Source organism: Procambarus clarkii, chromosome 39 (assembly GCF_040958095.1).
Source record: "Procambarus clarkii isolate CNS0578487 chromosome 39, FALCON_Pclarkii_2.0, whole genome shotgun sequence".
Taxonomy (NCBI): Eukaryota; Metazoa; Arthropoda; class Malacostraca; order Decapoda; family Cambaridae; genus Procambarus; species Procambarus clarkii.
The window spans coordinates 5849954-5876003 of record NC_091188.1 but is presented as its reverse complement, the minus strand read 5'-3'; the positions used below and the strand labels follow the sequence as shown (position 1 = coordinate 5876003).

The 26050-nt window shown below is 44.3% G+C and overlaps 1 protein-coding gene and 3 long non-coding RNA genes across 5 annotated transcripts; all 4 read right to left on the bottom strand.

The window, feature by feature from the left end:
* Positions 1–790: 790 nt before the first annotated feature.
* Positions 791–2791, bottom strand: LOC138372751 (uncharacterized). Its single transcript, XR_011230931.1, has 3 exons — positions 2691–2791; positions 2132–2247; positions 791–1485 (listed from the first exon to the last, which is right to left on the bottom strand). It is a non-coding gene; the product is annotated as an uncharacterized lncRNA (long non-coding RNA).
* Positions 2792–8422: 5631 nt separating this feature from the next.
* Positions 8423–11602, bottom strand: LOC138372749 (uncharacterized). Its single transcript, XR_011230928.1, has 4 exons — positions 11418–11602; positions 9670–9755; positions 9212–9399; positions 8423–8864 (listed from the first exon to the last, which is right to left on the bottom strand). It is a non-coding gene; the product is annotated as an uncharacterized lncRNA (long non-coding RNA).
* A 3070-nt stretch (positions 11603–14672) lies between these two features.
* LOC138372750 (uncharacterized) lies at positions 14673–20089 on the bottom strand. Of its 2 annotated transcripts, XR_011230930.1 has the most exons (5): positions 20010–20089; positions 17955–18038; positions 16893–17008; positions 15081–15981; positions 14673–14848 (listed from the first exon to the last, which is right to left on the bottom strand). It is a non-coding gene; the product is annotated as an uncharacterized lncRNA (long non-coding RNA). The 2 variants fall into 2 exon arrangements; XR_011230929.1 differs by having other exon boundaries at positions 14673–15981; positions 20010–20088.
* A 1651-nt stretch (positions 20090–21740) lies between these two features.
* Positions 21741–25077, bottom strand: LOC138372481 (uncharacterized). The gene is made up of 4 exons (XM_069337950.1): positions 24992–25077; positions 24343–24720; positions 23537–24192; positions 21741–21874 (listed from the first exon to the last, which is right to left on the bottom strand). Exons 1-4 carry the CDS (start codon positions 25075–25077, stop codon positions 21741–21743), a joined length of 1254 nt encoding a protein of 417 aa, XP_069194051.1.
* Between the last annotated feature and the right edge of the window lie 973 nt (positions 25078–26050).

The following is a 26050-nucleotide window of genomic DNA, read 5'->3' as shown; positions in this document are numbered from 1 at the left end:
TCTTGAAAAGGAAAGGTTCCAGAAGCAGCATCCTGCTGCCAAGCTTGTTATTATATGCTTATAAAGCTGTTTTACTGAGTAATTATTAAGGGCAGGAAAGAAAAGGAAGTTAATGAGGCGCCACACGAGGTAAGGTGACTAATAGGTAAAAGTGCTAAGCCAGTATGGCTATATATATATATAGCATGTGTAAGGAATATGAAGACAAGGAAGTAGCAAATGAGGATGGAGTGAGGTTCGGTGCCCTACAACTTGGAACCATCGGGAATCGAACCCCGATCATGCAAGAAGGGAAAGTGTCTCTCTACTGACCAGTCCAAGTCGAAGGGCATCGCTTCTGAGGATGAACTGGACTAATCTTGTAGTTGAAATCATAAATGGGATTTAAATTTAAAGCAAGAATCACCTCGTTACTATCATCATACTTAGCGTCAGCTTTAGTCAACAAAACTGCAGAAATACCATTAACATTATTGTCGATGACACAATAAATGTGAAATTCATATACAATTTTATATGCTAAAGTTTGTATGGTTACCTTCTTAAATTAACATGACTTTTGATAAACTTACTGATGAATTAACAGGAACAGTACTCACCTAATTGTGCTTGCGGGGGTTGAGCTCTGGCTCTTTGGTCCCGCTTCTCAACCGTCAATCAATTGATGTACAACTGATGTACAGTGGAGAGAGGAGAGTGGTCCTTAACGTTAGTCATACCCCATGTGAGTATTACTGAACTCGCAGCAACACCAGAGGAAGGAGAGTGCATGGTGAGCAACACAAACATACTCTCAGGTATTGTTTATAAGAACGACAGAGATTAATACATTACAGAATTATTAACATCAATGATTATTCTAAATAATTTGAAACTAAAATGAGATGCATTTTACTAAATAAAATACACTCATTATTTGCTGCAACATAATACGAGATGAAAACAATTCAAGGCTGACATATCAAAATGTACCATCAGCCAAGGTTGGAGTTGATAGTAGATCAAATGCTTGAGATGGACATAATGTAGCCATAATGGATGGGATGAGTGACGCTGATCAAATTTAATTTGTTAACTTCGACACCAGCTATGTGCGGCTGGTCTGTGAGGTGGGTGTGTGTATATACGAGGTGCAGGTCGTTTGGTGAATCTAAGACAAGTGGGGTTGTGTGAGAGGTGGGTTTATTGGCCAGACCACACACTAGAAGGTGAAGGGACGACGACGTTTCGGTCAATCCTGGACCATTCTCACGTGGATTGAGAATGGTCCAGGACGGACCGAAACGTCGTCGTCCCTTCACCTTCTAGTGTGTGGTCTGGTCATCATACTTCAGCCACGTTATTGTGACTCATCGCCTGCAGGTGGGGCTGTGTATGAAGTGGGTCTGTATTGCAGGGCTGCGTGAGACGAGGCTAGCGCCTGCGACCATATACCACAGTTGGACGTCGGTTTCTGATACTGCCTGAAGCTCTCAGTAATGCTCCCTGCAAGAAACGTTAGAACATTATTCACTCTGAACTATTAATACAATAAATGATATTACTAAATACATATTTTCTTTATTGAAGAATTAGACAAGATGTTGGACTTATTTTCACACTTCTTGCTGACTCGCTGTTTTTACTGCATTGTTTATGAAACTTTTGATTAATGCACTGTATCGCTACTTCTGTATATTTTCTTGCATAAAATATTATTATTGTTATAATTACCTCCTTTTATTAAGTGACTACCTTTAATATTATCACCCTTTCTTAGGCCACTATCTGCCCCTTTATAAGTGCCTATTTGCAATTTATCCTTACCACAGCTTTATAAGTGACTCTCCAGTGACTTAATTCTGCCACGTTTTATTTCATTCAATGCCTCTGTTCACTTAACACTACATAGGTACACTGGAGTTAGGCAACTGTTGTGGGGTTGCATCCTGGGTAGGTTCAGTAGTTCGACCTTGATGAAAGCCTAAAGTATATGTTTACACAGGCTTCCTGTTCCCGGCAAAAGACAAAAAAAGATATTTTGGGAGAATGGGTTAGAATGTTCATGTGTTCAGGTCTTAAGATAAATATAAAAGCTGTAACACATAGCTAGACAGAGGGCGCAACAGACGGCAGTGTGTATTAACATTACCACGGCAGGTTTGGAAGCGTCGCGTCCACCGGCGATTCTTCTCTTACTTCTTTCTAGCGGAGGTTGTGTGATGAGGCTAGCGCCGCGCTCTGGAGCAGTCACCCCTCCGACGTTCTCTGTGACGGATGACAGACAAAGATGATGCCAACATTCCCCACCTAACAGTTAGAACCCGGGTCCCCTCCGATTATATGTCGGTAACGAAGCCAACTGTCATTTGATAGTTGTAAATTGTAAATTGATATTTTGTAAAAAAAAATACAGATAAATGGCACAGGCGTAGATACATTTTAACTCTTGTTGAAAGGATTAGCTCTTTTCCTTTCCATAGGTAATCCTAAACCTTACCCTAGAACAGCTCCCGCTGGAACACCACCTCGCCTATCAGTTATAAACACTGTCCTCCAATTACTACTGAGTTACGAGAGGATAAGCTTTTAAGAATCGATTATACATCACAATTTATATTCTGCAGCCCAAGTGTTTTTGTTGTTGTTGTAAATTTTTGAAACCTTATTACACATAAATATATCAAGCTTAGCACAAGTGGGGTACCCACCGGCGTGAACGGGTGAGAGGGTCCACCAGAGAGCCACCACCAACATCAGAAAGGTCAGGTAGGCAGCCATCACACTCTGTCCTGGAAAATTAACACCGAAAGTTATATGAATATAACACACACACAAACACACACACACACACACACACACACACACACACACACACACACACACACACACACACACACACACACACACACACACACACACACGACATCATCAAGGATGGACTATGACTCCCCTCACCAGGAGACGTAACCTCCTAAAACATAGGAGGAAAGTAGTAAAACGTTATGTTAAGAGGTACATTAGATTAAGTTAGGTACGCTACGTTACGTTATGTTAAGACGTAACGTAAAATGGAATGTAATGTTAGGGGGAGGGGAAGGTGGGGTCTGGTAGGGGAGCGGAACGCATGCAGGACTAGTAATTCTGTGACCCGGGTTCGATTCCCGGACTAGGCAGAAACAAATGGGCAAAGTTTCTTTCACCCTGATGCTCCTAGCGGTAAATAGGTACCTGGGAGTTAGACAGCTGTTACGGAGCTGGTTCCTGTGTGTGTGTACTCACCTACTTGTACTCGCCTAGTTGTGTTTGCGGGGGTTGAGCTCTGGCTCTTTGGTCCCGCCTCTCAACCGTCAATCAACAGGTGTACAGATTCCTGAGCCTATTGGGCTCTATCATATCTACACTTGAAACTGTGTATGGAGTCAGCCTCCACCACATCACTTCCTAATGCATTCCATTTGTCAACCACTCTGACACTAAAAAAGTTCTTTCTAATATCTCTGTGGCTCATTTGGGCGCTCAGTTTCCACCTATGTCCCCTAGTGCGTGTGCCCCTTGTGTTAAATAGCCTGTCTTTATCTACCCTATCAATTCCCTTGAGAATCTTGAATGTAGCGCAGTCTCTCCTCGTAGCTCATACCTCTCAGCTCGGGTACTAGTCTGGTGGCAAATCTTTGAACCTTTTCCAGTTTAGTCTTATCCTTGACTAGATATGGACACCATGCTGGGGCTGCATACTCCAGAATTGGCCTGACATATGTGGTATACAAAGTTCTGAATGATTCTTTACACAAATTTCTGAATGCCGTTCGTATGTTGGCCAGCCTGGCATATGCCGCTGAAGTTATCCTATTGATATGTGCTGCAGGAGACAGGTCTGGCGTGATATCAACTCCCAAGTCTTTTTCTTTCTCTGACTCCTGAAGGATTTCCTCTCCCAGATGGTACCTTGTGTGTGTGTGTGTGTGTGTGTGTGTGTGTGTGTGTGTGTGTGTGTGTGTGTGTGTGTGTGTGTGTGTGTGTGTGTGTGTGTGTGTACTCGCCTAATTGTGCGTTCACTCATTAAGATTCAACTCATTCGTCATGCATCTCACATGTCGTATATTCATTTGAAGCAGTGAACAGACTTCGCATACATTATTTTACTTTTTTTCCCATTCCTTCTGTTTACTGTTTCCGACAATGAAAAATTATTTCAATTGTTTGCCTTTCTTGTTTGGGTACTTGGTTTCGAGCTGTGTCCCCCTGTGTTTGTGTAGCACCAATTCCAAGTATCTGTCCTTGTCTCTACCTCGTCACTGTCAATGAGACATTTATTGGAAAAATATCTTACCTAACTCTTCTGACTTTACAGTTGTAGATTAATTCCTCTATTTTCTCATAATTCATCTCTATCAACTCTTCGATTTATCTATCCGGTATGCCTCTGGAGTTTGTGAGTGTGTGCGTGTTTAACGATATAACCGCCTCATGCGCTCGCCACATACTCCAAACCTGATTGGTGTGATGTGTATGTGGTATGCAAGTATGTGGTATGCAGGTATGTGGTATGCAGGTATGTGGTATGCAGGTATGTGGTATGCAGGTATGTGGTATGCAGGTATGTGGTATGCAGGGTCCTAAATCAATCTGTATTTTGGTTTCTGATGGAAGTTTTTATGTTGGTCAGTCTTGCAGGTGCAGCTAATGATATCATATCAACTCTCCAGGATTTTTCTATATTCGATTCTTGATACTTTGCATCTGGTTTCATGTTGCCTCAACATTAATTTACACTTGCCTTAGTTAAAGTCTAGTAGCCACTTTTTAGGGACCGCGTTTTTTAAATTTTTCCAGGTCATCGTGTAGCTTATTATACTTCTCCACTATATGTTTCCTCTTTATATTGATGCATTATCAGCAAACATCGAGAGAAAGTAGTACATTCCTTCTGGGAGATCACTTGTCTAGATCTGATCTTTGTCTCGTCTGATCTCTGTCTCTCAGTCCCAGAATTATATAAAGTTTGTGAGGCAATATTTGTTGTTCATTAACCTTCGCTGGTGTTCGTCTCACCGGATATTCTATTATCTTCTTTCTCAGGGAATTTCCCATCACCTTGTTTTGGATGTAAGGTATTAAGGGGCCTATATGTCCCAAGAGCTTTTTGAGTGTTACTAAAAAAAATGTTTTTCATCTCCAGGTCACTGAACACACTGAACACCATCAGGTCGCTGAACACCACCAGGTCACTGAACACCACCAGTTCATCACTGAACACCACCAGGTCATCACTGAACACCACCAAGTCGTCACTGAACACCACCAGGTCATCACTGAACACCACCAGGTCATCACTGAACACCACCAGGTCATCACTGAACACCACCAGGTCATCACTGAACACCACCAGGTCATCACTGAACACCACCAGGTCATCACTGAACACCACCAGGTCATCACTGAACACCACCAGGTCACTGAACACCACCAGGTCACTGAACACCACCAGGTCATCACTTAACACCACCAGGTCACTGAACACCACCAGGTCACTGAACACCACCAGGTCATCACTGAACACCACCAGGTCATCACTGAACACCACCAGGTCACTGAACACCACCAGGTCACTGAACACCACCAGGTCATCACTGAACACCACCAGGTCATCACTGAACACCACCAGGGCACTGAACACCACCAGGTCATCACTGAACACCACCAGGTCGCTGAACACCAGCAAGTCACTGAACACCGCCAGGTCGTCACTGAACACCGCCAGGTCGTCACTGAACACCGCCAGGTCACTGAACACCGCCAGATCACTGAACACCACCAGGTCGTCACTGAACACCGCCAGGTCGTCACTGAACACCGCCAGGTCACTGAACACCGCCAGATCACTGAACACCACCAGGTCATCACTGAACACCACCAGGTCACTGAACACCACCAGGTCATCACTGAACACCACCAGGTCACTGAACACCACCAGGTCACTGAACACCACCAGGTCATCACTGAACATCACCAGGTCACTGAACACCACCAGGTCATCACTGAACATCACCAGGTCATCACTGAACACCACCAGGTCATCACTGAACACCACAGGTCATCACTGAACACCGCCAGGTCATCACTGAACACCACAGGTCATCACTGAACATCACCAGGTCACTGAACACCACCAGGTCATCATTGAACACCACAGGTCATCACTGAACACCGCCAGGTCATCACTGAACACCACAGGTCATCACTGAACACCGCCAGGGCATCACTGAACACCACAGGTCATCACTGAACATCACCAGGTCACTGAACACCACCAGCTCATCACTGAACACCACCAGGTCATCACTGAACATCACCAGGTCACTGAACACCACCAGGTCATCACTGAACACCACCAGGTCATCACTGAACACCACCAGGTCATCACTGAACACCACAGGTCATCACTGAACACCGCCAGGTCATCACTGAACACCACAGGTCATCACTGAACACCGCCATGTCACTGAACACCACCAGGTTCTTAATGAACATCATCACGTTATTGAGACGTGTACTCACCTAGTTACTCACCTAGTTGTGCTTGCGGGGGTTGAGCTCCGGCTCTTTGGTCCCGCCTCTTAACCGTCAATCAACAGTTGTACAGGTTCCTGAGCCTATTGGGCTCTATCATATCTACACTTGAAACTGTGTATGGAGTCAGCCTCCACCACATCACTTCCTAATGCATTCCATTTGTCAACCACTCTGACACTAAAAAAGTTCTTTCTAATATCTCTGTGGCTCATTTGGGCACTCAGTTTCCACCTGTGTCCCCTAGTGCGTGTGCCCCTTGTGTTAAATAGCCTGTCTTTATCAACCCTGTCAATTCCCTTGAGAATCTTGAATGTGGTGATCATGTCCCCCGTAACTCTTCTGTCTTCCAACGAAGTGAGGTTTAATTCCCGTAATCTCTCCTCGTAGCTCATACCTCTCTGCTCGAGTACTAGTCTGGTGGCAAACCTTTGAACCTTTTCCAGTTTAGTCTTATGCTTGACTAGATATGGACTCCATGCTGGAGCCGCATACTCCAGGATTGGTCTGACATATGTTGTATATAATGTTCTGAAAGATTCCTTACACAAGTTTCTAAAGACCGTTCTTATGTTAGCCAACCTGGCATATGCTGCTGATGTTATCCTCTTGATATTAGCTTCAGGGGACAGGTTTGGCGTGATATCAACCCCTAGGTCTTTCTCTCTCTCTCTGACTCTTGAAGTATTTCATCTCCCAAATGATACCTTGTATCTGGTCACCTGCTTCCCACCCCTATCGTCATTACATTACATTTGCTTGGGTTAAACTCTAACAACCATTTGTTCGACCATTCCTGCAGCTTGTCCAGGTCTTCTTGAAGCCTCAAGCTGTCCTCCTCTGTCTTAATCCTTCTCACAATTTTGGCGTCGTCAGCAAACATTGAGAGGAATGAGTCTATACCCTCTGGGAGATCATTTACGTATATCAGAAACAGGATAGGTCCAAGTACAGAGCCCTGTGAGACTCCACTGGTGATTTCACGCCATTCTGAGGTCTCACCCCTCACTGTAACTCTCAGCTTCCTATTGCTTAGGTACTCCCTTATCCACTGGAGCGCCCTACCAGTTACTCCTGCCTGTTTCTCCAGCTTATGCATCAACCTTTTATGGGGTACTGTGTCAAAGGCTTTCCAACAGTCCAAAAAAATGCAGTCCGCCCATCCTTCTCTTTCTTGCTTAATCTTTGTCACCTGATCGTAGAATTCTATCAAGCCTGTAAGGCAAGATTTACCCTCCCTAAACCCATGTTGATGGGTTGTCACGAAGACTCTTCTCTCCAGATGTGTTACTAGGTTTTTCTCACAATCTTCTCTATCACCTTGCATGGTATACAAGTTAAGGACACTGGCCTGCAGTTCAGTGCCTCTTGTCTCTTGATATAGACACACGTGTGATAAAGACTCCTGTCCTCACACTTAACGCACGTCAATATATACGCTATAGATCACAGCGTCATATTCCAATTGCTTTATGATAGTATAAGTTCCATAATATTGATCCTCCGTGGTGGACGTTTGACCCTGTCGTCTATAGCTTTTGGTTCGACAAAACCACTTAAAATTTGACGCTTATGAGACTGTGGGGACAATTCATAGTTGCCTTGTGTACTAGATACAGTACTCTGGCCTAACAACCGTACTCTTGCCTATCAACAGTACTCTGGGCTATCAACAGTACTCTGGCCTAACAACAGTACTCTGGCCTAACAACAGTACTCTGGCCTATCAACAGTACTCTGGCCTAACAAGAGTACTCTGGGCTATCAACAGTACTCTGGCCTATCAACAGTACTCTGGCCTAACAACAGTACACTGGCCTAACAGCGGCGCCCTCCGGCAGGTCCACCTTCACCACAAATAAAGAAACGGGAAATGTATCGTTTTATTATGTTTTATTTATATATATAGAAAATGCAATGTTGGAGGAGTTTTGCTTGTTCTGAACTCCGCAAGTGTTGAGTATATGTCATTAGCCAGGTGATGCCCTCAGGAAGGTGACGCCATCAGCCAGGTGATGCCCTCAGCCAGGTGACGCCATCAGCCAGGTGACGCCATCAGGCAGGTGACGTCATCAGTCAGGTGACGCCATCAGCCAGGTGACGCCATCAGCCAGGTGACGTCATCAGCCAGGTGACGCCATCAGCCAGGTGACGCCATCAGCCAGGTGACGTCATCAGCCAGGTGACGCCATCAGCCAGGTGAAGTGAAGTTAACCCCTGTACCATTGTCAAAAGAATCGCCCGGATAGCCCAAATCTGGTTCGAGGTCTCCAAAAGGAATTTCTGCCTGACCAAGAAGTAAATGCCGCTCCCTGGAAAGAAAATAAACACACATGAAAAGATCAAATCCTTAAACATACTAACAGTGCATGGAGATGATAACAATAATAATATCAATTTCATAGGCGATATTTCAACAAATTTTTAACCTTGCATCATTTGTGTTTTCCATTACAGTCCATCATTCACTCTCCTGTATAGCGGCAAACAGTATAAGATTGTAAAAGGAACTTTGGAGAGTTTATTTTTGAACTTCCTTCTTGAGTGAAGAACATTAAAAGCATAGAAAAGATTCGTGCTAGAAACATTGGGCTAACCCCCCCCCCCCTTGTATCATAGTCAATAATATATGTCTACAAGAATGACACTGCAATAATACCGCGCTCGGGTAGAAGGCATTTCGTCCACCTGAACCACGTGCACCAAAACCTCCACCAAAACTACCACTTCCACGTGCACCAAAACCTCCACCAAAACTACCACTTCCACGTGCACCAAAACTACCGAACTGGGCGTGTCTGGCCAGCCTGGCGCTGCCTCCAGGAACACCCGGCCGCCCGACGCTCTCTGTAAGGAAGAGAGAGAAAAAGATTTGACAAGTGCGATCACCTGTGGTCTCCTGCGGCTCGTCTGGGAGCAGGAGACATCAGTGTTACGGTGGAAAGCTAATATAAATCTACATTTACCATTTATCATTTATCTACATTTATTCATTTATCATTTATATTACAATATAAATTTTTGTAAGATTTGAAAACAGATGTATATCGTATGGTTATAACTTTTGTTGCTATATTACGGCAACATATAAGAGGACAGGTGCATTAGGGTAGCTACCAGACAGAGCCGGTGAGGGAGCGCCACAGAGCAGCAACACAACCACCCACGCCAGGAAGGTCACCCAGCCAGTCATCATCCTTCACCTGTGGAATCATTTATATGAGTCAGGTAATATAAAATAATCAGAGATATTTAAGAAAATGATCGTATGTAGTGTGAGTAATAATCAGGTGAAATGCATTTATTCATCACAGATGCCACAATGGTAAAAAGAGCCATTGCCTCGTTTGTTGCAAGTTCGGAGTTCGAATGAGACGTTCACTATGTAGTCTGTGATCCTTCAATTATGAGATGTGAGCACCTCAACCTTATAACACCTATGATGCAAGACAAAACCACGTCATCCTCACAGGACCTGTTGCGCGTCCGGCTGCACCACAGGTCTAACTCATCACACCTGTAGTGTAGTATGAGAGTGCGTCTACCTCTTAACACATGGTGCAGGTGGCTATCTTGAGGTTATCTTCCGATGATTTCGGGGCTTTAGTGTCCCCGCGGCCCGGTCCTCGACCAAGCCTCCACCCCCAGGAAGCAGCCCGTGACAGCTGACTAACTCCCAGGTACCTATTTACTGCTAGGTAACAGGGACATCAGGGTAAAAGAAACTTCGCCTATTGTTTCTCGCCGGCGCCCGGGGACGAACCCGGGACCACAGGATCACGGGACCAGTGTTCTGTCCGCTCAGCCGCCGGCTGTGCAAGCACAATTACCACAATACATATGGTACAGGAGCCAAGCACCTTCATCTCTTAATACTTGTGGTGCAGGACACAAGCTCGCTTACCACATAATACGTTTGGTGTGGGATGCAAGCACATTTACGACAAAATACATAAGGAAAAGGACGCAAGCATGCTTACCTCGTATTACCTGTGGTGTACAATACGAGCACTTCTACTACATAGCACCTTTGGTGCAAGACGCAGGCGCGTCTTCCTCATAACACCTGTGGTGCAGGACGCAGGCACGTCTACCTCATAACACCTGTGGTACAAGACGCAGGCACGTCTACCTCATAACACCTGTGGTACAGGGCGCAGACACTTCTACCTCATAACACCTGTGGTACAGGACGCAGGCACGTCTACCTCATAACACCTGTGGTACAGGGCGCAGACACTTCTACCTCATAACACCTGTGGTACTGGACGCAGGCACGTCTACCTCATAATACCTGTGGTGCAGGACGCAGGCACATCTACCGCATACCATCTGTGGTTCAAGATGCTTGTACGTCTACCACATCAAGGCTGTGTTGCAGGATGCAAGCACCAATAACATTACAACCTCTCCTCTCAACTAATACGTCTCATTCCGTTCGTTAAGGTCCTCAACGTACAAATTACAAAGTACTATGAAAAGTAATGGTACACAAATATCCCCATTATCCATGCATCGGCAGGAGAGGTTAGGTGGGTTGCATGGCTGCATTCGTTGCTGGTTAGGTTAACACTTTGTATATAATACGTTGTGTTCAAGTAAGAGACCCGGGCAGACCACGAGCCACTTGCCCAGTGTCGTCCAACACCGGGAAAAGTTAATTTCTTAAGGTGAGGCCACGAGCGGTCGTGGCGGCCCCCGGAGCGTGGACGTCGTGCTCCAGGGGAGCCTAGCGAGGAGCATCTACTTTGAGGTATGCTCTTAACACTGGCACACTGCCCTACTGACCAACCACTAAAAAGGAAAAATAGTGCTACTAAAAAGAAAAATATGTATGCACGAAGGTTTTAAAAAGTATAGTTTACCTTTTATCGTTGCTAGTCAAGTTTTGATGCCACACTTTGGTCTGTGTGTGTGGGGAGCGACCTGCCGGCTTCACTGGCGTCTCTACCTGTACTGTGCTGGCTGGTCATGTGCTTAAATGTCTTACCATGGACGTCAGTAGGTGGAAAAACTCGTTTCACTCCTTGAGTCTCGAGGTTTCATTTGTTACTACCGGCAAAATTTTTCCTGTTTTCTGAGGTCTTGTCTGGTGCTTATATTCACTCACCCGACTCTCTTTTGTTTTCTCTCTCGTAATGTAAGCAATATGGAGAGGGCGCGAGTGAGCGCGATCATCATTGTTTCCTGTCAACGTTTATTTTTGTTTGTGGTTCACAGAGCCGCTCAGTTTTCTGGTGTTCCTTCATCCTCTGTTCGTTTGCTGGTTCACTCTCACCACCCGCGGGCATTATTACCTCATTAGTGTGACTTACAGCTTCCCACAACTTTATTGAGATGAAACGATCTATGAATCTTTTTCTTACTATCTTCCATTTGTTTTCTTCCATCTCGTCTTCGTTTTACCCCGTACAAAAGGTTGAGTACAGATATTGATATGAAATTGTACATTGTTACAATAAAAAAATATATATTTGTAACATGGCATTTTAGAGCAGTGAACAGTGGAATCGGCCAACAGTTTAATATTCGATCCGGCCAGGCCAGGACGGCATGTTTTGGTCCCTTTTCCTACCTCCTGATGCCCCCCATTCATCTAGCAGCAATAGGTACACCAGGGAGTTAGCCAGCTGTTGTGGGCTGCATCTTGGGGACTACCTGTCGCTGAGTTGGACGACTTCCAAGAGGCTAATAAGCTTTCTGTCGCCGACTTTGCGATACTAATCCAATTATATGATGTAAATTCTGACCCAAAAACTGTCCCATAATATTCATGTGAGTACATTCTTAAGTACATTTTAGACCCTTTATAACAATTCGTGAAATTGTGCTTCTAACTGAAAGTCAAATATTGTACTTTCAATGTGTCGTGTGAATTGGTTATCCTCTGGTTCTACCTGTAACTGTCTTGAAGACTAGTTATCCTCGGGTTCTTCCTGTAACTGGAGAAATGACATATTTCTCTTCATTTCTCTCTAGAAGCGAGGGCCGACTGTTATTTTTGGATTGTCAGAAAGCCTTCGACATAGACTTCTGCACCAGTTACACATGTGACTGGTGCCGTGTCTCCCCCACCAACACACACAGCTGTGTCTCCCCCACCAACACACACAGCTGTATCTCCCTCACTAACACACACAGCTGTGTCTCCCCCACCAACACACACAGCTGTGTCTCCCCCACCAACACACACAGCTGTGTCTCCCCCACCAACACACACAGCTGTGTCTCCCCCACCAACACACACAGCTGTGTCTCCCCCACCAACACACACAGCTGTGTCTCCTCCACAAACATTACAATAAGAGCCTATTTTTAATATTGTCATAATTACAAGTATTGTTTTGCACTTAAAGGATATGAAAATAAAACGACAATAGATGTTGCATTAATGATATTGTTCATAATATTAATAATAACTAATTTTGGATCTTTGTTCACGTCATATTTAAAATCCTTTGGACAAAATGTAAGTTAGATCCACGAAACTAATGAGGTGAGATGGAGTTAGGGCCTAGGTTAGCGCCTCGCGCTGAAGCTGAGGTGGCGGCCCCTTCGTGGTGTTTTTAATGGTGTAGCTCGCGGGTGGATGTACTGCGGGTGTAGCTCGCGGGTGGGTGTACTGCGGGTCATACTGCCAGTCTTGTTTGTGTTCTCGGTACAACTGTCACTTTCATATGTGATAATGATGACACTACCAGTCCTCTGCAGTTGCAGGAATAATACAGTTGTTGTCACTCAATCAAGTATCGAGGATAATACAGTTGTGCTGAGAGTGAAGGATTCCTTTCACTGACATAATGCAATAACGTGTGAAGGTGTTAGTCTCATGCACCTTCAGGAGACTATTGTGCAGCTTGTCCCGTGTGTGGTCTAAGGTTTGTTAACTTCGTGTAATTTCGAGCTTTTAAACATAGGTAGCAATTGGTTGGAAATGCAAACGTTGCATTTACCGCCATTGGCTACATGAATAAACTTATTAATTGCCGAATAGTTTTACTAATTCTATTGTAAATGTGTAACAATCTTTGTAATATATTAGTGAAATCCTGAGACATTATTTACCGTGGTATATAGGTTGAGGCAGACATGAGCCGGTTGGAGTCAGGCTCAGGCAGACATGAGCCGGCTGGAGTCAGGCTGAGGCAGACATAAGCATGACGTCGGTTGTCAGGCTGAGGCAGACATGGGCCAGTCGAGTCATGCCGTTCTCACGTTCTAATTAACCTCGGTAGCCTCTCATATTATCTCCTCATAACATCAGTGTGAATCTTACGGCTAAATATGTATGTGTTTCTCTCAGAGATAAACATGCTAAAGCCTACCCCTGCTCAAGTGAATAATATTGTTATTATATTCCATATACCTGGACTGCATGGGTCTCGGGGAGGACCGTGAGGACCCCACGCGAGTGTGAGGACCCCACGTGTGTGTGAGGACCCCACGTGTGTGTGAGGACCCCACGTGTGTGTGAGGACCCCACGTGTGTGTGACGCAGTAGCTCTGTCGACTGGGTTATGAACAGTCTTAAAAAGGAAAGTTACCAGAAGCAGCATCCTGCTGCCAAGCTTGTTATTATATGCTTATAAAGCTGTTTTCCCTGGAAACACAAACCGAAACTGTCTCCATTTTCCGCTTGTTACAACTTGTAATAAAGTTGTTACATCTTGGCTTAACGTGTTTATGACGTATTAGAACGTTGTTACAACTTGCTATATTGGTTGTTATAACTGGTTAGGAGGCGTTAAAACTTGTTCGAACGTTGTACCAACGTCGTAGTTTCGGTGTGTGTTTGGCGGGTTACTGAGTAATCATTAAGGACAGGAAAGAAAAGGAAGTTAATAAGGCGCCACACGAGGTAAGGTGACTAATAGGTAAAAGTGCTAAGCCAGTATGGGTATATATATATATATATATATATATATATATATATATATATATATATATATATATATATATATATATATTTATATATATATATATATATATATATATATATATATATATATATTTATATATATATATATATATATATATATATATATATATATATATATATATATATATATATATATATATATATATATATATATATATATATATATATATATATAGCATGTGTAAGGAATATGAATTCAAGGAACTAGCAAATGAGGATGGAGTGAGGTTCGGTGTGCTACAACTTGGAACCATCGAGAATCGAACCCCGATCATGCAAGAAGGGAAAGTGTCTCTCTACTGACCAGTCCAAGTCGCAGGGCATCGTTTCTGAGGATGAACTGGACTAATCTTGTAGCTGAAATCATGAATGGGTTAAATTTAAAGCAAGAATCACCTCGTTAGTATCATCATACTTAGCGTCAGCTTTATTCAACCAAATTGTAGAAATACCATTAACATTATTGTCGATGACACAATAAATGTGAAATTCATATACAATTTTATATGCTAAAGTTTGTATGGTTACCTTCTTAAATTAACATGACTTTTGATAAACTTACTGATGAATTAACAGGAACAGTACTCACCTCACCTAATTGTGCTTGCGGGGGTTGAGCTCTGGCTCTTTGGTCCCGCCTCTCAACCGTCAATCAACTGATGTACAACTGATGTCCAGTGGAGAGGGGAGAGTGCTCCTTAACGTTAGTCATACCCCATGTGAGTATTACTGAACTCGCAGCAACACCAGAGGAAGGAGAGTGCATGGTGAGGAACACAAACATACTCTCAGGTATTGTTTATAAGAACGACAGAGATTAATACATTACAGAATTATTAATATCAATGATTATTCTAAATATTTTGAAACTAAAATGAAATGTATTTTACTAAATAAAATACACTCATTATTTGCTGCAACATAATACGAGATGAAAACAGTTCAAGGCTGACATACCAGAATGTACCATAAGCCAAGGTTGGAGTTGATAGTAGATCAAATGCTTGAGATGGACATAATGTAGCCATAATGGATGGGATGAGTGACACTGATCAAATTTAATTTGTTAATTTAACTTCGACACCAGCTATGTGCGGCTGGTCTGTGAGGTGGGTGTGTGTATATACGAGGTGCAGGTCGTTTGGCGAATCTAAGACAATTGGGGCTGTGTGAGAGGTGGGTCTATTGACCAGACCACACACACTAGAAGGTGAAGGGACGACGACGACGTTCCGGTCCGTCCTGGACCATTCTCAAGTGGATTGAGAATGGTCCAGGACGGACCGAAACGTCGTCGTCCCTTCACCTTCTAGTGTGTGGTCTGGTCATCATACTTCAGCCACGTTATTGTGATTCATCGCCTGTAGGTGGGACTGTGTATGAAGTGGGTCTGTATTGCAGGGCTGCGTGAGATGAGGCTAGCGCCTGCGACCAAATGCCACAGTTGGACGACGGTTGCTGACACTGCCTGAAGCTCTCAGTAATGCTCCCTGCAAGAAACGTTAAAATATTATTCACTCTGAACTATTAATACAATAAATGACATTACTAAATACATATTTTCTTTATTGAAGAATTAGACAAGATGTTGGACTTATTTTTACACTTCTTGCTGACTCGCTGTTTATACTGCATTGTTTATGAAACTTTTGATTAATGCACTGTATCGCTGCTTCTGTATATTTTCTTGCATAAAATATTATTATTATTATTATAATTACCTCCTCTTATTAAGTGACTACCTTTACTATTATCACCCTTTCTTTGGCCACTATCTGCACCTTATTAAGTGCCTATTTGCAATTTTTCCTTATCACAGCTTTATAAGTGACTCTCCAGTGACTTAAATCTTCCACGTTTTATTTCATTCAATGCCTCTGTTCACTTAACAGTACAAAGGTACACTGAAGGTAGACAACTGTTGTAGGGTTGCATCCTGGGTAGGTTCAGTAGTTCGACCTTGATGAAAGCCTAAAGTATATATATTTTTTTTTTTAGATATATACAAGAGTTGTTACATTCTTGTACAGCCAATAGTACGCGTAGCGTTTCGGGCAGGTCCCTGGAATACGATCCCCTGCCGCGAAGAATCGTTTTTTCATCCAAGTACACATTTTACTGTTGTGTTAAACAGAGGCTACAGTTAAGGAATTGCGCCCAGTAAATCCTCTCCGGCCAGGATACGAACCCATGACATAGCGCTCGCGGAACGCCAGGCGAGTGTCTTACCACTACACCACGGAGACTGTTTACACAGGCTTCCTGTTCCCGACAAAAAAAAAAAGGTATTTTGGGAGAATGGGTTAGAATATTTATTTTTCCAGGTCTTAAGATAAATATAAAAGCTGTAGCACATAGCTAGACAGAGGGCGCAACAGACGGTAGTGTGTATTAACATTACCACGGCAGGTTTGGAAGCGTTATGTCCACCAGCGATTCTTCTCTTACTTCTTTCTAGCGGAGGTTGTGTGATGAGGCTGGCGCCGCGCTCTGGAGCAGTCACCCCTCTGACGTTCTCTGTGACGGATGACAGACAAAGATGATGCTAACATCTCCCATCCAACCTACCCGCTCTCGCACGAGACAGTACATATATGACTTATTGCTTAGTCAATATTTGGTATATTAATAAGTACATATATGGCATATTCTAAATTATATTTGGGTTTCAAGGTATTAACTCTTCATACCGATTTGCTGTTCACCACTTTTAATTTTATGAATTTCTTTTTCAGTTTTATTAAACAATAGAGATTTTATACAAAATTTTGACAATATCATGAGTTACTTTACAATTTATTTAAATATTTTAGTTTTGTTTTATTATTTTTATAAAACTGTAATATCAATATAGGTATAAGTTTAGTACTAATTGTAATTAAGAAGCAATAAGATGCTTATCTTAACATACTAAGAAGGTTAGGTTAGGTCGGTGTTTTTTTATTCAGATTTTCAAGGTAAACTCAAATATTCACAATAAATTAGTATGTCACATATGCACTTATTAATAAGTCAATATTTACTATAAGCATGTGCGAGAACGAGTTGACCCAACAGTTAGAACCCGGGTCCCCTCCGATTATGTGTCGGTAACGAAGCCAACTGTCGTTTGACAATTGTAAATTGTAAATTGATATTTTGTAAAAAAAAAAAAAAAAAAATACAGATAAATGGCACAGGCGTAGATACATTCTAACTCTTGCTGAAAGGATTAGCTCTTTTTCCTTTCCATAGGTAATCCTAAACCTTACCCCTAGAACAGCTCCCGCTGGAACACCACCTCGCCTATCAGTTTACAACGATGTCCTCCAATTACTATCGAGTTACGAGGGAACAAGCTGTTATGACTCGATTATACATCACAATTTACATTCTGCAGCCCAAGTGTTTTTGTTGTTGTTGTAAATTTTTGAAACCTTATTACACATAAATATATCAAGCGTGGCACATGTGGGGTACCCACCGGCGTGAACGGGTGAGAGGGTCCAGCAGAGAGCCACCACCACCACCATCAGAAAGGTCAGGTAGGCAGCCATCACACTCTGTCCTGGAAAATTAACACCGAAAGTTATATGAATATAACACACACACACACACACACACACACACACACACACACACACACACACACACACACACACACACACACACACACACACACACACACACACACACACACACACACACACACACACGACATCATCAAGGATGGACTATGACTCCCCTCACCAGGAGACGTAACCTCCTAAAACATAGGAGGAAAGTAGTAAAACGTTATGTTAAGAGGTACGTTAGATTAAGTTAGGTACGCTACGTTACGTTCTGTTAAGACGTAACGTAAAAATGGAATGTAATGTTAGGGGGAGGGGAAGGGGGGGGGGGGGTCTGGTAGGGGGATCGGAACGCATGCAGGACTCGTTATTCTGTGGCCCGGGTTCGATTCCCGGACCAGGCAGAAACAAATGGGAAAAGTTTCTTTCATCCTGATGCTCCTAGCGGTAAATAGGTACCTGGGAGTTAGACAGCTGTTACGGAGCTGGTTCTTGTGTGAATGTGTGTTTGTGTGTGTGTGTGTGTGTGTGTGTGTGTGTGTGTGTGTGTGTGTGTGTGTGTGTGTGTGTGTGTGTGTGTGTGTGTGTGTGTGTGTGTGTGTGTGTGTGTGTGTGTGTGTGTGTGTGTGTGTGTGTGTGTGCGTGCGTGCGAAAAAAACATTAATTAGTTAGTTAGTAGTTAGTTACAGTTGACTAATTGACAGTTGAGAGGCGGGCCGAAAGAGCAGAGCTCAACCCCCGCAACAACAACTAGGTGAATACAACTAGGTGAATACACACACACACAGGAAAGGATGCATGAATTGCACCTCACATCGCTGGAAGACAGAAGAGCTCGGGGGACATGATCACTACACATAAAATCCTCAGGGGAATTGACAGGGTAGACAAGGATGAAATAACACGGGTGGTACACGCACAAGGGGAAGGTGAGTACCCAAATGAGCCATGGAGACATTAGAAAGCATTTTCAGCGTCAGCGTAGTTAGTAAATAGAATGCACTACGAAATGATGAAGTGGAGGCCGACTCCATATGCAGTTTGAAATATAGATATGAAGCTCAGGAATCTGTACACCAGTAGATTGCCGGTTGATGAGGCGGGACTAAAGAGTTAAAGCTCAACCCCCGCAAGCACAACTGAGGGGAGTGAACACACACACACCAGCAACCAGATGACCTCGTCACACGTACGCGTCACACGTGCGCGTCACACGTGCGCGTCACACGTGGTCCGTGAACTTCCGTGTGAGGTTACGTCTCCTGGTGAGGGGACTCATAGTCCATCCTTGACGACGAGTGTCCGGCTGGGAACCTACTTCTCCTGGGGACTTACTTCTTTGGAACCGAGACGATTTGTTTCGTAATTTGCACAAAAATATTTGCAGGTCAGCCTCCTTCCCTGTTCAATAAAATCACAACGTGGTGGATTGAGAGATAATAAAGATATAACAAAATAAATCCAGTAAAATGTCTGGGAGCCATATTGAGCGCTGTTAGAGAACAGTGTAGACGTCGGAGGTCCTCGACTCTGCTGTCACCAGCCAGCAAACATAACACATATTTATGTAACAAAGACTGATGCTTTTATTAAGAGGGAATTTAATACCTTAATTCTAGATTTACTAGATCAGCCAGGCTGTGATAGCTATCTGGACCTCCGGGATACTGAGATAATCATCCTCACCAATCAGACCATCACCAGGGAAGCGATGGGGGGGGGGGGGGGCTGCCCAAACTTGAAACACTCGAAATCAACCACAGGTAAACTGTGAGTGGACAACATGTCTTTACTGGGAACCAAGTTGCCTAAAACTAAACAATATACAGCGTGTGTGTGTGTGTGTGGGGGGGGGGGGTTATCACATTTGCTGAGCGTTATTGACAAGGTAAGTACTACTAGGACTGATGGGGAGGGTCTCTGCCCTAGCACTGGCGAGGTTCATGCACGTGATAAATGATAGTCACCTTGTTCACGTTTGTTCACTCGGCGTCACTGACTGTGTTCAACTGCGTCACCACGCTGACTGCCTTCAGGTTCTGTGGTTTAAAAGACGGTTGACGTTATCAGAAGGGAAACACCTGCTGGGATTCTCCTCGCAAAGACACTGCAGCTGTGTACTCACCTGGTTGTGAGTACATAGCTCTATAGTGCCTTCGCGAGAGGTATCCCAGCAGGTGTTTTCCTTCTGATAAATGTGTACTCACCTATTTGTGCTTTCGGAGGTTGAGCTTTGGCTCTTTGGTCCTGCCTCTCAACTGTCAATCAACTGGTGTACAGATTCCTGACCCTACTGGGCTCTATCATATCTACATTTGAAACTGTGTATGGAGTCAGCCTCCACCACATCACTGCCTAATGCATTCCACCTTTTAACTACTCTGACACTGAAAAAGATCTTTCTAACGTCTCTTTGGCTCATTTGGGTACTCAGTTTCCACCTGTGTCCTCTTGTTCGCGTACCACAAGTGTTGAATAGTTTATCCCTGTCTACCCTGTCAATTCCCCTGAGGATTTTGTAGGTAGTGATCATGTCTCCCCTTACTCTTCTGTCTTCCAGTGTCGTAAGGTGCATTTCCCGCAGCCTTTCCTCGTAAATCATGCCTCTTAATTCTGGGACTAGTCCAGTGGCATACCTCTGAACTTTTTCCAGCTTCGTCTTGTGCTTGACAAGGTACGGGCTCCATACAGGGGCCGCATACTCCAGGATTGGTCTTACATATGTGATATACAAGATTCTGAATGATTCCTTACACAGGTTCCTGAAGGCTGTTCTAATGTTAGCCAGCCTCGCATATGCCGCAGACGTTATTCTTTTTATGTGGGCTTCAGGAGACAGGTTTGGTGTGATATCAATTCCTAGATCTTTCTGTCCGTTTCAAAAAGTATGTTGTGTGTATGTTGTAAGCATGTTGTGTGTGTGTGTGTGTGTGTGTGTGTGTGTGTGTGTGTGTGTGTGTGTGTGTGTGTGTGTGTGTGTGTGTGTGTGTGTGTGTGTGTGTGTGTGTGTGTGTGTGTGTGTGTGTGTGTGTGTGTGTGTGTGTGTGTGTGTGTGTGTGTGTGTGTGTGTGTGTGTGTGTGTACTCGCCTAATTGTGCGTTCACTCATTAAGATTCAACTCATTCGTCATGCATCTCACATGTCATATATTCATTTAAAGCAGTGAACAGACTTCGCATACATTATTTTACTTTTTTCCCCATTCCTTCTGTTTACTGTTTCCGACAATGAAAAATTCTTTCAATTGTTTGTCTTTCTTATTTGGGTACTTGGTTTCGAGCTGTGTCCCGTGTGTTTGTGTAGCATCAGTTCCAAGTATCTGTCCTTGTCTCTACCTCGTCACTGCCAATGAGACATTTATTGGAAAAATATCTTACCTAACTCTTCTGACTTTACAGTTATAGATTAATTCCTCTATTTTCTCATAATTCATCTCCATCAACTCTTCGATTTATCTATCCGGTGTGCCTCTGGAGTTTGTGAGTGTGTGCGTGTTTAACGATATAACCGCCTCATGCGCTCGCCACATACTCCAAACCTGATTGGTGTGATGTGTATGTGGTATGCAGGTATGTGGTATGCAGGTATGTGGTATGCAGGTATGTGGTATGCAGGTATGTGGTATGCAGGTATGTGGTATGCAGGTATGTGGTATGCAGGTATGTGGTATGCAGGTATGTGGTATGCAGGGTCCTAAATCAATCTGTATTTTGGTTTCTGATGGAAGTTTTTATGTTGGTCAGTCTTGCAGGTGCAGCTAATGATATCATATCAACTCTCCAGGATTTTTCTATGTTCGATTCTTGATGCTTTGCATCTGGTTTCATGTTGCCTTAACATTAATTTACACTTGCCTTAGTTAAAGTCTAGTAGCCACTTTTTAGGGACCGCGTTTTTTAAATTTTTCCAAGTCATCGTGTAGCTTATTATACTTCTCCACTATATGTTTCCTCTTTATATTGATGCATTATCAGCAAACATCGAGAGAAAGTAGTACATTCCTTCTGGGAGATCATTTGTCTTAATCTGAATATTGTCTCATCTGATCTCTGTCTCTCAGTCACAGAATTATATAAAGTTTGTGAGGCAATATTTGTTGTTCATTAACCTTCGCTGGTGTTCGTCTCACCGGATATTCTACTATCTTGTTTCTCAGGGAATTTCCCATCACCTTGTTTTGGATGTAAGGTATTAAGGGGCCTATATGTCCCAAGAGCTTTTTGAGTGTTACTAAAAAAAATGTTTTTCATCTCCAGGTCACTGAACACACTGAACACCACCAGGTTACTGAACACCACCAGGTTACTGAACACCACCAGGTTACTGAACACACTGAACACCACCAGGTTACTGAACACCACCAGGTCACTGAACACCACCAGGTCACTGAACACCACCAGGTTACTGAACACACTGAACACCACCAGGTCACTGAACACCACCAGGTTACTGAACACCACCAGGTTACTGAACACCACCAGGTTACTGAACACCACCAGGTCACTGAACACACTGAACACCACCAGGTTACTGAACACCACCAGGTTACTGAACACACTGAACACCACCAGGTCACTGAACACACTAAACACCACCAGGTTACTGAACACCACCAGGTTACTGAACACACTGAACACCACCAGGTCACTGAACACCACCAGGTTACTGAACACACTGAACACCACCAGGTTACTGAACACCACCAGGTTACTGAACACCACCAGGTTACTGAACACCACCAGGTTACTGAACACCACCAGGTTACTGAACACCACCAGGTCACTGAACACCACCAGGTTACTGAACACACTGAACACCACCAGGTCACTGAACACCACCAGGTTACTGAACACACTGAACACCACCAGGTCACAGAACACCACCAGGTTACTGAACACCACCAGGTCACTGAACACCACCAGGTTACTGAACACACTGAACACCACCAGGTTACTGAACACCACCAGGTCACTGAACACCACCAGGTTACTGAACACACTGAACACCACCAGGTCACTGAACACCACCAGGTTACTGAACACCACCAGGTCACTGAACACCACCAGGTTACTGAACACACTAAACACCACCAGGTTACTGAACACCACCAGGTTACTGAACACACTGAACACCACCAGGTCACTGAACACCACCAGGTTACTGAACACCGCAAGGTCACTGAACACCACCAGGTTACTGAACACCACCAGGTCACTGAACACCACCAGGTTACTGAACACCACCAGGTCACTGAACACCACCAGGTTACTGAACACACTGAACACCACCAGGTCACTGAACACCACCAGGTTACTGAACATACTGAACACCACCAGGTCACAGAACACCACCAGGTTACTGAACACCACCAGGTCACTGAACACCACCAGGTTACTGAACACACTGAACACCACCAGGTTACTGAACACCACCAGGTCACTGAACACCACCAGGTTACTGAACACACTGAACACCACCAGGTTACTGAACACACTGAACACCACCAGGTCACTGAACACCACCAGGTTACTGAACACCACCAGGTCACTGAACACCACCAGGTTACTGAACACACTAAACACCACCAGGTTACTGAACACCACCAGGTTACTGAACACACTGAACACCACCAGGTCACTGAACACCACCAGGTTACTGAACACCACCAGGTTACTGAACACCACCAGGTTACTGAACACCACCAGGTTACTGAACACCACCAGGTTACTGAACACACTGAACACCACCAGGTCACTGAACACACTAAACACCACCAGGTTACTGAACACCACCAGGTTACTGAACACACTGAACACCACCAGGTCACTGAACACCACCAGGTTACTGAACACCACCAGGTCACTGAACACCACCAGGTCACTGAACACCACCAGGTTACTGAACACACTGAACACCACCAGGTCACTGAACACACTAAACACCACCAGGTTACTGAACACACTGAACACCACCAGGTCACTGAACACCACCAGGTCACTGAACACCACCAGGTTACTGAACACCACCAGGTCACTGAACACCACCAGGTTACTGAACACACTGAACACCACCAGGTCACTGAACACACTAAACACCACCAGGTTACTGAACACACTGAACACCACCAGGTCACTGAACACCACCAGGTCACTGAACACCACCAGGTTACTGAACACCACAAGGTCCCTGAACACACTAAACACCACCAGGTCACTGAACACCACCAGGTTACTGAACACACTGAACACCACCAGGTCACTGAACACCACCAGGTTACTGAACACCACCAGGTCACTGAACACCACCAGGTCATCACTGAACACCACCAGGTCATCACTGAACACCACCAGGTCACTGAACACCACCAGGTCGCTGAACACCACCAGGTTACTAAACACCACCAGGTTACTGAACACCACCATGTTACTGAACACCACCAGGTCACTGAACACCACCAGGTCGCTGAACACCACCAGGTCACTGAACACCACCAGGTCGTCACTGAACACCGCCAGGTCACTGAACACCGCTAGGTCACTGAACACCACCAGGTCACTGAACACCACCAGGTCGTCACTGAACACCGCCAGGTCACTGAACACCACCAGGTCATCACTGAACACCACCAGGTCATCACTGAACACCACCAGGTCATCACTGAACACCACCAGGTCATCACTGACCACCACAGGTCATCACTGAACACCACAGGTCATCACTGAAAACAACTAGGTCACTGAACACCACCAGGTTACTGAACACCACCAGGTCACTGAACACCACCAGGTCACTGAACACCACCAGGTTACTGAACACAACGAGGGCACTGAACACCGCCAGGTCATCACTGACCACCACAGGTCATCATTGAACACCACAGGTCATCACTGAACACCACAGGTCATCACTGAAAACAACTAGGTCACTGAACACCACCAGGTTACTGAACACAACCAGGGCACTGAACACCACCAGGTCATCACTGAACACCACCAGGTCATCACTGAACACCACCAGGTTCTTAATGAACATCATCACGTTATTGAGACGTGTACTCACCTAGTTACTCACCTAGTTGTGCTTGCGGGGGTTGAGCTCCGGCTCTTTGGTCCCGCCTCTCAACCATCAATCAACAGTTGTACAGGTTCCTGAGCCTATTGGGCTCTATCATATCTACACTTGAAACTGTGTATGGAGTCAGCCTCCACCACATCACTTCCTAATGCATTCCATTTGTCAACCACTCTGACACTAAAAAAGTTCTTTCTAATATCTCTGTGGCTCATTTGGGCACTCAGTTTCCACCTGTGTCCCCTAGTGCGTGTGCCCCTTGTGTTAAATATCCTGTCTTTATTAATCTTGTCAATTCCCTTGAGAATCTTGAATGTGGTGACCATGTCCCCCGTAACTCTTCTGTCTTCAAATGAAGTGAGGTTTAATTCCCGTAATCTCTCCTCGTAGCTCATACCTCTCTGCTCGGGTACTAGTCTGGTGGCAAACCTTTGAACCTATTCCAGTTTAGTCTTATGCTTGACTAGATATGGACTCCATGCTGGAGCCGCATACTCTAAGATTGGTCTGACATATGTGGTATATAATGTTCTGAAAGATTCCTTACACAAGTTTCTAAAGGCCGTTCTTATGTTAGCCAACCTGGCATATGCTGCTGATGTTATCCTCTTGATATTAGCTTCAGGGGACAGGTCTGGCGTGATATCAACCCCCAGGTTTTTCTCTCTCTCTCTGACTCTTGAAGTATTTCATCTCCCAGATGATACCTTGTATCTGGTCACCTGCTTCCTACCCCTATCTTCATTACATTACATTTGCTTGGGTTAAACTCTAACAGCCATTTGTTCGACCATTCCTGCAGCTTGTCCAGGTCTTCTTGAAGCCTCAAGCTGTCCTCCTCTATCTTAATCCTTCTCACAATTTTGGCGTCGTCAGCAAACATTGAGAGGAATGAGTCTATACCCTCTGGGAGATCATTTACGTATATCAGAAACAG